Raw genomic sequence first — 12557 nt, forward strand, 5'->3', positions numbered from 1 at the left:
GTCAGAAAAAAAGAAAAGAATGAAAGAGCATGGGGATAAAGAGATAAAGAGAGAGAGAGAGAGAAAGAGAGAGAGCGCAATTTGCTCTTTATTAAACTGATACTTGGTAATGGCCTCATTCTCTGCTCTCAAAGACTCCATTTACACCCTGGATTATGGGGAAAAGCACAAAAGGGACACATGCACGCACGCACATGGGTGACTGTCAGTATCTTAGTGTCTGTGATGTCCCATATGAATACCTGGAGAGACATAAGGGGACAATAACCGATGATTGGACAATCTCCTCGTATTTTTCTCATCCGTCTATCCTGCTTCCCCACCCAATATTCAAGCTTTAGCCTCCTTATTTTCTCTCATTCTCTTCCGTGTTCGCTCACTTATTTTGTCTTTTTTCTTCTTCTCGCTTTGTATTTTATATTTTCGGTCTTCATCTACTCGTGCCTTATTCATCCCGTTTTCTGATTCGCCACTTCTCCAGCCATCATTCCCTTCTCCAACTACTGCCTTTTATTCTAACTCCAAATGGGTTGAGTTTGATCAATAGAGTAGTACACTCATTATCACACTCTCTTCCACACACAAAAAACACACGCGCACGCACACACTCGCGGTGTGTTAAGAAGTCCATTGTGCAGGCTGAATGCAGACGGTGCAATTCCCTGGATGAAGTATAAAGAGTGATGAGGGTCCATTAGCTGGCCAGATATATTTAAAGTGATACCTTGACATTATGTATTTTTGCCCAGAGTCATTGAGAAGATGACATGGTGTGCCATGTGAGTGGAAAAACATCTAATTAGCACAAAATACTTTTTTTATGTGACATTTTTGTGTCATTTGCATTCAACGGGCATGTGGTTTGTTCTAGAGGAGACCAAAGAAAATTCTAAAAGGCTTCACACACGTGTTTTGCAGCAACCTAAAAAACAGCCTCTTTTCTTCCCTTCTTAGGCATAAATGTGTCATTTCACTTTTCATTTCTTAGTTTAAAGGTACCATATGAAACTTTATGAAAGTTCCTGGTTATTAATGACACCGATGGCCAATAAGTGAACTGCAGTCAGCATCCTGTTTCTTACCAAAACAGCGGCCTAATTACAATGCTGTATTATATTATTATAACTTTTCTATTGGAAGCGTTTCTACATTTTTTTTCCCCTGAAACATTTTGGATTGGCATTTACTGCTTTCCGTCTGCAAATGACTTCATCGGCTAACGTTGCGAAGCAACCAACTCCAGATCCCTGCAGCATGGCTAAGTTACAGCTAGCTGGCTAACCTTAGCTTGTGTTACAGTTAGCTAGCTACTATCTCCTGGAGAGAGCGATCGTTGGATGTACACCGTTGCTTTGCAGCGTGGCATCATTTGTTGTTGGCTAAAACCAATGCAATTTGTCATAATACACAAGTTAGTATCAGGGGTCACGTTAGCTGGTGATTTGGCAAGCTAGTCAACTAACATATCAACTCAGATTGTATTCTGCTAACCATAACAGTAGCAAGCGAGGGTGCTAAGGGTGCTAAGGGTGCCAGCGAGCTGTAATGTAGCTTCGCTGCATTGATCTGGTGTTGGTGGCTTCGTACCGTTAGCTGATAAAGTAACTAACCAGTTAACGTTAGCGACACACTGTTGGCACTGTAGGGGAGCATGAATAGAGGCACGGCATGTAAACGTCACATCTTTTAGATTTTAGAGGGAAAAAAAGTCAAGAGTTAAAGGCAACCCAAAAAGTCGGGAAAGGTCTAATTTTTTTAAAGATTCCGTTCTTACTCAAAAAAAGAGGTGATTAATACACGTAAACAGCTACACCGTGTCTCTTATAATAAAGTAGATTATTATCTCCATATGTAAGCATGAAGAAAGAATAAATGCCAATTGATGAATGTCCTCATGAAGATAAAGAAGAAATATCTCAACTTGTTTTATTATCCGGTTTCCCACAAACTATATTAAACTAAATGTGTTGAATGCTTCTGTTCAGTTGCACTTTACAGCACAAACTGACACTTGAGGCGTCACAGACACAAAGTTAAGAGAAAGATGCAAAAAGACCAAACGGTTTGTATTATGTATATTTATATTGTTATATTGATGTTGTTCAAACATAAAAGCCCACTTTGGTGTGTCTTCTAGTGTAAGCAGTTCTGTGTCTGGTCTCACCTCTTCTCCCAGGAGTTGAGCCCCAGTATGTTGATCAGCAGTCTGCAGTAGTAGAAGGCTGACTGTGGCGTCTCAGTCTCTGGTTCAGTCTGCTGCACTGCCCTCATGTTCAGCTCCTCACCTCTCTGCAACGTTCCACGATTGCAAAAAACTAATTAGATAAAAATATCAGGGAAACTAAACAGAACTCAACAGCGTGTGAGAGCCAGAAGTTTTTTGTGTGATCCCACTACTATTAATTACATTTAGTTTTTGCCTATATGAACAAATCCAATCAAATTAAGATCCAAGTAGAGAAACCAACATCAGAAATCTGTTTCTTGGTAAGATTTTTAAAATATCACAATATTGAACTGATACCTTTGTCTTGATAATAGCTTTGAATTTATTGCAAAGCAGTATTTGTCAAACTATACTGTGGCTTATGATCATAAGACAATTATAAGAAACAAGATAAGTTGCACCTTTATTTGAGGATCCACCTCATGTTTTGAGCTACGGAATCAGAGATTCAAAAAACACATTTTATTTGTGTGAATATGGACAGGACGTACGTGGAAGACAAACTCTCTTTCGGCAGCGCTCTGCTTCAGGATGGCATTGATCACATCGTTCTCCTGCTTTTCAGAAACGCACGACGGAGGAGGGGCCGGGATGTTGAGCGGCATGCCTGAGGGGACCAATCGGGAGACAAACTTAGCTGCGGTGTTGTCAGAATTCCCGTCTCGTTCCCTTTAGAGCTTCAGAACGTGTAACAGGACCGTGTTTTATAAACTGCACCGTAGATTGACTGATCATGATGACAATTCAGGACACTAGTTCAATACCTGCTCTCTGTAGACACTCGGGACTCGAGTATCCCAGGTACTGCAGCATTTCATCCAGTGAGTCGTCTCCCTCCCTCAGTGAATCCCACGCCGGCACCGCCTCCCGACACACGCGCTTAGCCAATGGCGGAGCCAGAAGCTGCTCCAAGTCCGACTCCTCTCGATCCCTCTCCCCATCCATCCTGTGCTCTCCCTTCTCCTCCACCAGCTCCTGCTCATCTCCTTCACCCCCACATCGCTCTCCTATCCTCTCCTCCTCTCCTTCCTCCCCTTCCTCTTCCTGAGACCCTTGCCTTTCGCCCTCCGTCGCTCTCCCCGCGTCCTCTGCCTCGCTCTCCTCCTGCCCCCCCCCTTCGCTGTCTCCCCTCTTTACCCCCCCCTCCATCCTTTTCAGTAGATCTGCTGGCGAGGTGTGCGAGTGAAGGCCTGCGCCGTGAGGCGACTGTGTGTGCGACGCAAACGTGTTTGTCGGACTGTTCGGGGAACACGGCGGGGGACCGTAGAGGACGGCAGAGTCCCAGGAGTGCTTTCCGGCGACGTCCCGGATGATGACGCGAACGCAAGCGGGAGCAGAGGACAGACCAGCCGTCATTCCGCCTCCTGGTACACCAGACTCTGATCGGATCTGGGAAATAGAGGAGGACAAGAGACAGTTGTTAAACACTCAATGTACCAAATATCATTCTGATGCCGAGTAGCACATTTCAACACAACCCACATCCCAACTACCTTAAAAAAAAACTTGTTAGCTACAACTCCTTGAGTGAGACGTGGTTTGATACAATAACAAACAGAAAGCAAAAGGTAACTTTGACGACACGTGGCAAAAAAGAAACGCTTTGACCATGGTTCAAGATAAACAAGAAACTAGATCCTTTCAGGTTATTCGTGATTTATAAACTGGGCAAAATAAAATTTTAAAAAACGTACAAAGTGTGAAATTTTGTCAAAGCTCATTTTCTTTTAACTGAGGTTACCTGATACACAGAGAGCAGGGTGGAGCCGTTCAGGACCAGAAACTGGAGGTTGGGTGAATGGAAAAGCTCCGGTCCGAGATCCGCACTCTCACAGAAGGGGTTATCTTGGTTTTCACACACCTAGAAACACACGTGCCAAACTGTTGCTCCAGCCAAAATGCAAAGATGGACATAAAAGTAGTGAACGATATTTTTAAGACAATCAAGTGACCATCACCAAATATAGTGTAGCGCATACTGCCATTATTACCACTAAGCACCCAGAGAGAGTACCTGACTAGACAGAGTAGCAGGCCCTCCAGACATCGGATAGTGTCCGAGGTGGTTGACCAAGTGTGTGATAACGGTTCTGGCTGCGATGGAAACCAGGCCCTGCTGAATTTGGCTACGGACTGCAGAGAGAGACAGAACACACATGCTGCTCACAAGGTTTTGGTGAAGAAGAACACATTCAGGTGGATCAGGGGATCGAGACATTGAAAGTAAGCCAGGGAGAGGTCCAAACACACGTGTTCTGCGTGGACATAGTTTGCCCCATGCTGAGCAGAAGCCAAGGCCATCACGCTGCCAGCAGATCCTGGCTAATCAACATCATTACACACACACACACTTTTTCCAAGAGCTCCTTATTAACGGGGCTGTGTGTAGAGTACAGATATGTATTGACCAGACATTCTCAACGGTCAGAAGGAGGGAGGGATTCAAAGAAAAAGGAAAGACAAATGATAAGAGAAGAAGAATATGTATATATATATATATATATATATATATATATATATGTATGTACGGAGGTGAAGCAGCGAAGACAAGAAGATCCAAATAAAGAGAGGAGTACAAAGAGAAAAGAGGAGCATGGTCTATCGCGGTGCTCCAGTCATTAGACTAGACACTGTGTCCTGGTGGGCCACAGCAGGGGACAATACACACTCTCACACGGATGCAGTCAGGTGCACTCACATACACACACTGACAGACACACACCAAACATTTCCCATCCCCAGTGATTGGCAGTGGTTTGGTGGACGGCTCTGGGTCACTTTAAAATGCATAAAAGAATTACGGACCAGATATGGATATGTACTGTGTGCGTCATTATATGCATGCGATACGTTTCTGACCGCGCGCGTAGCAAAATGACATTCAACCCCTCAGCCTCGTCTCTCAAGGATTCACCAAAGAGACCCAGTTGTCACAAAGACGGGCCTCGAAGTGACAGGCAGTGTGTGCCTGCTGTTAGGATAAATTACCTTCAGTGACCGGCTGCAGTTTGCTGGAGCGCTCGGAGTCCGGGCTGTGCAGCGGCTCTGGCTCTCGGAGGCTCTCCAACGGCAGGAACGGGTCGTAGTCGGGATTCAGCAGGTCCGACAGCTGCAGCGGGTAATACTTGGGACTGTTGAAAGACTGCGCTCCATACACGCATCCATGTAACACCTGGGCAATTAAAAAAAGGGGGCATTTCAGACAGAATTCCATTGCGCCTTTTAAGTGGAGTTTTATGAGGCAAGTATTCATAGTTGGTGTACAATCAGATCAGATCAGAAACCGTTTATTGCCAGGAATGTTTACACAAACGAGGAATTTTTTTTGGCGGAAGGTGCAACATTAGACATGACAAACAACAATCAACTGCTGTCGCGTTGATTGTTCCATTGTACAGTGGACGGAGTAACAGCACAGGAGCAAATCAATGGAGACTCCTTTGACAGAAAGTCATTTTACCTCGCAGCACACAGGCGTTGCTGGTCTACCCGTCTTGGGATGGTTAGTTAGTGTTATTGGGTGACTTTAGTGAATCCAAACTAACCCCTTAAAACACTAAAGTCATATAATAACACTAACTAACCGTGCAAGGCAGCGGTAGCAGCAACGCCTGTGTGCTGCGAGGTAAAAGGAGTTTTGTGCTATTGAAGAGAGCCTTGATGGATATTACAGCTTCAGCTTCCAGTAAGTAAAGCAGGGGAAATATTCTAAATAATGTACACGTCAACTGATATAGATTTGTTACAGATTTAATGTCGACCACTGACTATCAAGAAGTACCTCACTCAACTTCACTTCAAAAAAGCCAAACCGTTCCTTTAAGTGAATGCTGACCAGCCACTGCTGAGTAAAACCTTACTTGTGTCAACACAAGTGACTGTGTGTGTGTGTGTGTGTGTGTGTGTGTTAAGGGCTGTGTCATAAAGACACCAACACACACGTGCACCTTATAAATACAGCTGAGCAGAGTCTTGGTAGGCTGATCTTTCTCCGGTGGGCTTTGTGTTTGAACGGGTTGAAGAAGAGTCTTTGGAGGCAACGCCATCACCCAGTCCAACAGGCACAACAGGAGGGACACCACCAGCTGCGACACACACACACGCGCTTTCATAAGTAATATTATTAGTGTTCCAGATAATTTGAGTGTGTGCATGCGTGCGTGTGTGTGTGTGTGTGTGTGTGTGTGTATGTGTGTGTGTGTGTATATGTGTGTGTGTGTGTGCGTGTGCGTGCATGCGTTACCCTCTTATCCAATTCATGAGGAGAAGACTCGGTATTAGGCAGCAAGTGTGTGATGGTGGCAATCAAGATCTAGGAAGAATAAAAATCCATGTTAAAACTGTAACTACTGCAACTACTACTGTTACTATTTGTTAAAAAAAAAACTAAATTAGAGATATAAAAATCAAATGACAGTCAATTAGAAGAAAATAGATCTAACAGTTGCAATAAAAAAAAGTTTTAAAAAAAAAAGACAGAAAAACACAATAGAGCATTTTGAGACCACTAATTTATTATTTTTCAAAATGATTTGGTCCATTTAAATAAATGGACCAAAATTGTGGCTTTGCACAATATGATATAAATATTAAGAATATAACATAATAAATGAAACCGGTAATTGGAAATAATCGTTCGGAGGTGCAGACGTTCATGCCTCACCTCTACAATCTTCTTCGGAGTGTCGGGAGGGAACTTCTGCAGATGATCCACCTGACTGATCAGGAGGTGAAGGATGTCCGACGCCACCAGTGCTACATTCTTATTGGAATACTAGTACACAATGAAGTATTTGTGTCAATTCATAGGTTCTGTGAGTACACTGATTAGCAGCCAACATTTTGTTATCATTATAATAAAACATTAACAGTTGCAGTTAATCAAACAGATATTTTAGTGTTAGATAGATCCATCTTTTTCCATCTTAAATGAGGAAATGTTACATGCTAGAAAAAAAGATTATACCCGTGAGTTCTTGCACATGACCTGCAATCATTTCAGTAAATATGTCATGTCTGTAAAATTGTTGTTCTATATTAAATATCCATTAAAGCGCATCGGTTGTGCTCTGATGAGGATGAAATGCGTTCAGATAGGGGGAGGGGCGGGTGTTGGGATGAGAAAATGTGGCTCTGCATGGAAATATGATCAGCTTGTCGTCTGTTTGTGTGTGAGAATATCTCAGGGGCCAATGTCTGAGGATACTGGCTGCTGGTATGAAGGCAAGAGATGCAAGTGGACAAGATGTGTATGTGTGTGTGTGTCACAGCTTGCAGCATTCCCCCTGGATTAGTCTCCTATCTGAAGGAGAACCAAACATATTGACTGTCCAGGGTTTGCTCCCAGGAGTAAGTGTGTGTGTGTGTGTGTGTGTGTGTGTGTGTGTGTTGCTGTAATGTGTTAGCAGGCCATTGGCTGCCGATACACAAGCTAGGGATTCCAAGGTGGGAAAGTATGTGTGTGTGTGTGTGTGTGTGTGTCCATCTAGAGCTGCTTGGCTATAGATGAGACAGTGAATGTTGGACAGTAATTTTTCGGATCCACAGGCCTCCCAGTCTAGTGGCCTGAAACAGACAATACCAACTGAGGCAATTTCCCCAACACTAACAATCGTCTCCAACAATGTTTTTCCATCACACTTTGGCTGTGTGCTGCCCCGCCATGTTAGGGAAACGGCCCAACACCAAACAAATTCAGCTCTCATTGTGTGATCTCAAACTCTGTATAAATATGCTAAAACGATTGTGGATTTCATTTTAAACAACATTTTTAAAAACTGTTGCTGCTATGGGATCAATGCGTTCTTGTCAGGCCTCATCAAATAGCCAAACAGAAGAGAGGGAGGTGCTTACACACGGCTGTGCTGCGTAGATCAGTTTACCACCAATCAAAGCCGCACAGCCCACTGACCTTCAGAGTGACACAGACGACATTGAGCGCGTCCTTAATCTGTGGATGTTGAGTCCCATGAGCCAGCTCCTCGCACATCCAGATACCCAGACTACACAGAGCCACGCACCTGACGGAACAAATTCAGTGTGAGCAGCTGTGACGCACAAGTGGAGACACGGCTTCTGTTTGCTGGACAGGCACACGCTCCACACGTGTATTCATTAACTCACCAACTAACAAGGGAAACGAAACCCTGTTGCCAAGCAGTGAACACAAATAGGTGCTCCCAGATGTTCTGCTGTTACGATAACATGACTTACAGGTCATTCGCTAATCGCTTTTCACAAGTTCATATGGGAATATAGGTATTGATGTGAATTCAGGTGCCAGGTGACAATTTGAAATATAATGCATTCAGACAATCTCCTTTAAATGTGTTGACCCATCAACTACTTTTCTTATTTATCTCGTGTTATCTCTGCTGATTTAACACACGCACACGATTGTGTGTATTTCGTTTGAGGACGTAACCTGTGTTAATGACGTTGACTATACAATTTATTCACTTAAATTGATTTTATAATATAATGTATTTATTTCTGTTTGTTTGTTTTCTAAACTTTCTGCACGCTCAAAACATTCCCCACACGTCCGTGTTCCCTGAGAAGTCGAGAGGAAAAAAAAGTCGGAAAGTGGTCGACACTTATGTTTGTAAATTCACGGCATGTTTTTGTTTGTTTGTTTTAAATCGCAAAAAGCGGGAGCGCTTACCTGGCAGGAGCAGAGGGTTCGTCCCTGGCAGAGGTCAGGATGGTTTTGATAATATGCTCCTAAAACCCAAAGCACCCACCAGACAAACACAGTTAACAAGCCTGACACTATACAAGGCATCAGTTCTCTACATTCTTGTTCAGGTCCCGCACAAAGAAGGTGATTCATGGGATTACACGATGAGGTGTTTATATATTTAAAAACACACACGCAGACACACACACACACACACGCAGACACACACACACGCACACGCACACGCACACGCGTCCCTCCGGTCACCATTAATGACCGCTTAGTGATTCGAAACAAGTTTCTGTCTTGTAAGCAACCAGTGAGGTGCTGCCACGCATGGCATTAACGCTTTACACGGCGGCAACAACAACAATAAAAACATTACTCCCATTTTAGCTCTGGACTGTTCCAAGAATGGCTAATGAGACATTAACCTATTAGTTTGGTTCTGAGAGTATACCGACATGTTTGGAGATGACAGGCCTACTCTTCTCTACATTCGGAAAAGTTATGACTATGTCATCACCTGTCTCCCTGAATACTAAGAAATGTGTTTTATCCTCTATTCTCCCTATTCTACTGTGGTTTACAATTACAGAAGAATACTGATACTGCCCCTTGAAACCCAAACCGTTATATCATCCATCTACCTTGACGTCGGGGAACTTGGTGAGCACCACGTCGGCTGTGGTGGGATGGAGGGCTGGAAGCTCCTCATACAAGTTGGGAAAACACACCAGAGACCCCAGCAGGATCTGGGCCTCCACTCTTGGCGCCTACGACAGGAGGAGGACAAAAAAGAGAGACAGGATAAGGACAGAGGAAATTGAAATGAGATTTAAAAAAATTATAATTAAACTACACTGTGTATGCGTCAGCTTGGGCCCTTCAGGTATGTCATCGAAACACAACACTGCTCCCGAGCGCGCTGCTGCTTACGTTGAGTGATGAGCAGGCGGTGACTCTAGAAGCCGCTATGATGAAGTCCAGGATCAACATGGTGGCTCCAGGGAGACCGATACTGAAGAACCTGGGACTGCAGTGCTTTATGATGGTGTTCACAATGTCCTGCAGAAACCACAAACACACGGCCATAGCTGTAGCAGACACACACAGCCTGAGCACATATGCTAAAGCCAAAACTTTAAAAAATGTCTCGACGTTAAATATGTTTGTGGTCTACATAAAGCCTACCTGGTCTTGGTGCAGCAGCCCTTGGTGCATGATGTTGTAGAAGTGTGTGAGAAAGTCAGAGTTGGGGGAGACGTCTTGCCGTCTCTTCATGATCCTGCAGATGAGCTTGTAGGCGTGAAGCTTCCCCTGCTTGTAACGCTCCGTCAGCATGGTGGCCTGGAGGAAAACACGCACACGCACACACACACACACACACACGTATAAACACACGCACACACACACACACACGTATACACACACACACACACGAGAGCAGGTGGAGGTGTTAGCTGGCCCGTTTGTGGAGGCATCCCCGTCTCTGTAAGTGATACTTTATTTCGTTTTTTGCAAACAAATGCATTTTGATTTCAGTTTATTAAAAGGGGATCGATCAAAGCATGTCAATTCCTAAATATCTACAGCTAGTTCTTATTCTCATGTGTAGCTGCATCTCCAATGTGATGAAAATCCACAGGTCCTGGAGGGATCCCTCAGTCACGCATACCTTAAAGAGCCAGGGGGTGAGGATTCTCAGAGGTGGGATCAGGACAGGGGGTGCGGGAGATGACTGGTTGTCCAGAGAAATGCCCAAATTATCTCTTATCTGGGAAGAAAAAAAAAAAGTGTGTTTTTACACTAAACCCCGAGAATCTTTATAGAAAGTGTCGTCTCATCGCTTGTAGATATAATCTTTGCACACACACCTTGGCCAGGTTTTGCCAAAGTTCGCACAGATAGTCGAAGACCTGCGCGTGGATCTCCGGGTCTTTGATGCTATTGACGTCCCCCAGGATGCCAAGCATCCTCCGCCACATTACCGTGGCAACGTCAGCGTGCCATCCGGTCAGAGAGCCCCCCGCCATGACACTGCAGTCCTCGCTGGGGAACTCGCTGGTCTCTGGAATCAACCAATGAGACAATCCGTTACTCTTGCTTCGTACCACACAGAAGTAAGTGCATGTTTGAGAGTGTGCACAAGTGTTACCCAGGTCATCTGGAGTCTGCAGGACGGAGTTGTGGAGCTTCTGGTCCAGCTGTAGGTGTGTGTGTGAGTGGGAGTGTGGATGGTCAGCATGCTCTGCGGTCAGTGTGGCGGGGGAGGGTGTCTGGGAGCGAGAGCCCCCGAGGGAATGCATGGGAGACGCACTCTCAGAACCTGGGCATGAGACATGCACAACACTTTTTCATCGAGTGGTCCAGGAGCCCAAATTATTAGGCAAAAATGTAAAGCTAACATTATGTAGTTTTTGCACAAACCACAACAAATATTTAAAAAACCTATCCACCCAATCAGATTTGTTCTGAGATGGTATGAGTGATGTATATTACACCTTTGAGGAGGCTGATTACAACGGCCTAATAGCTGCGGATGTTTTTGATAATATGGTGAGTATTTCCTTTATTGCTAAATCCGATTGCAAAGGATGATTTGATTAGGTCATCCACTGCAGGCTTATGAGGTCAATTTGTGATTTGGGGATATTGGGCTATACAAATAAAATTGAAATGTAATAATACGCCACGCGGTGGCGTCTGTGGTGCGATGGCAATGATCCAACATTACAAAGAGAGGCGATTTGGTTCCTGACAATTATATGTATAGGCTGTGTACCAAAGAGAACTTAAGTGTGTTTGGACGTGATCAATTATGGGCAAATTAACATTCCGATGATACAGCTATGCAGAAGAACTGACATGATTATTATGCAACTATCTACAGTGTGTTGTATAATGTGTAATAATATTAAGGCTGTTAGTTTGGATATTTAGATCTACATTAGCGAGAGCGATCTTTGTGCATACCGGTGATGGTGACGGTGTGGCTGAGGCTGCTGGTCTCTGAGTCGATGTGAAGTGTTGTCAAACTGGCTACTTCGTGTTCGTCACAGGCCACACCCCCTCCCAGGCTGTCCTGGTCCAGTGAGCTGCCTCGATCTCCGCCCCCAGATCCAGCACCTCTTTCACAAGCTTCTGAAATGAAAGTAAAGTCTAAAAGAAAAAAAATCCCGACCATTACACATTTTCCATGGTGAGAGGTTTCTGGATCGAGACAATTCACAGCTATCTATTCAACAGCAACTTATAGGGGCCGTTTCTTTTCATTCTAACAATATAAAACATATATGCAAACTAAAACCAATCACGCGATCTTTGTGTCAAACTAAATGTGTCACAAGCCATGGAGCAGTGCCTCAGTTTGTTACTTACTCTCAAACTTGCAAGTGGAGTACTGGAAGGCATTGAAGGAGTCCGACTGGCTGTCTGAACTGATGATGTCCGAACCGCTGGCGCTCGCAGGGGACGTCCATTCGGAGGGAACCCCCGGATCATCAATAGGACGGCGGTCATCTGAGGGCCGCGATCCAGGACTCTGACCCGTCTCCAGGAGCTCTGGCAGGTCCCTGGGAACCTCCAGACTGCCAGGGCTGCTGCCACGACGGCCCTGTGTATAGCAAAGTGTACTTATTTGGCAATTTT

At 44.5% G+C, this 12557-nt stretch overlaps 1 protein-coding gene across 7 annotated transcripts in view; it reads right to left on the minus strand.

Moving 5' to 3' along the window:
• ralgapa1 (Ral GTPase activating protein catalytic subunit alpha 1) overlaps positions 1–12557 on the minus strand; it is a 53028-nt gene that overhangs the window by 23417 nt on the left and 17054 nt on the right. For 5 of the 7 annotated variants that reach the window (XM_034563115.1, XM_034563109.1, XM_034563110.1 and 2 more), the window contains exons 20-38: positions 12288–12522; positions 11883–12068; positions 11065–11235; positions 10784–10977; positions 10585–10683; positions 10101–10256; positions 9846–9974; positions 9557–9682; positions 8892–8950; positions 8139–8247; positions 6891–7001; positions 6471–6539; positions 6175–6312; positions 5216–5399; positions 4242–4360; positions 3969–4088; positions 2992–3616; positions 2719–2834; positions 2165–2289 (exon numbers count right to left, since the gene is read on the minus strand). In XM_034563115.1, coding sequence (XP_034419006.1) covers positions 2165–2289; positions 2719–2834; positions 2992–3616; positions 3969–4088; positions 4242–4360; positions 5216–5399; positions 6175–6312; positions 6471–6539; positions 6891–7001; positions 8139–8247; positions 8892–8950; positions 9557–9682; positions 9846–9974; positions 10101–10256; positions 10585–10683; positions 10784–10977; positions 11065–11235; positions 11883–12068; positions 12288–12522 — 3071 coding nt within the window. The remainder of the gene's footprint in view (positions 1–2164; positions 2290–2718; positions 2835–2991; positions 3617–3968; positions 4089–4241; positions 4361–5215; positions 5400–6174; positions 6313–6470; positions 6540–6890; positions 7002–8138; positions 8248–8891; positions 8951–9556; positions 9683–9845; positions 9975–10100; positions 10257–10584; positions 10684–10783; positions 10978–11064; positions 11236–11882; positions 12069–12287; positions 12523–12557) is intronic. The other 2 variants (XM_034563112.1, XM_034563111.1) reach the window with 2 other exon arrangements.

Source organism: Cyclopterus lumpus, chromosome 22, assembly GCF_009769545.1.
Source record: "Cyclopterus lumpus isolate fCycLum1 chromosome 22, fCycLum1.pri, whole genome shotgun sequence".
Classification (NCBI taxonomy): domain Eukaryota; kingdom Metazoa; phylum Chordata; class Actinopteri; order Perciformes; family Cyclopteridae; genus Cyclopterus; species Cyclopterus lumpus.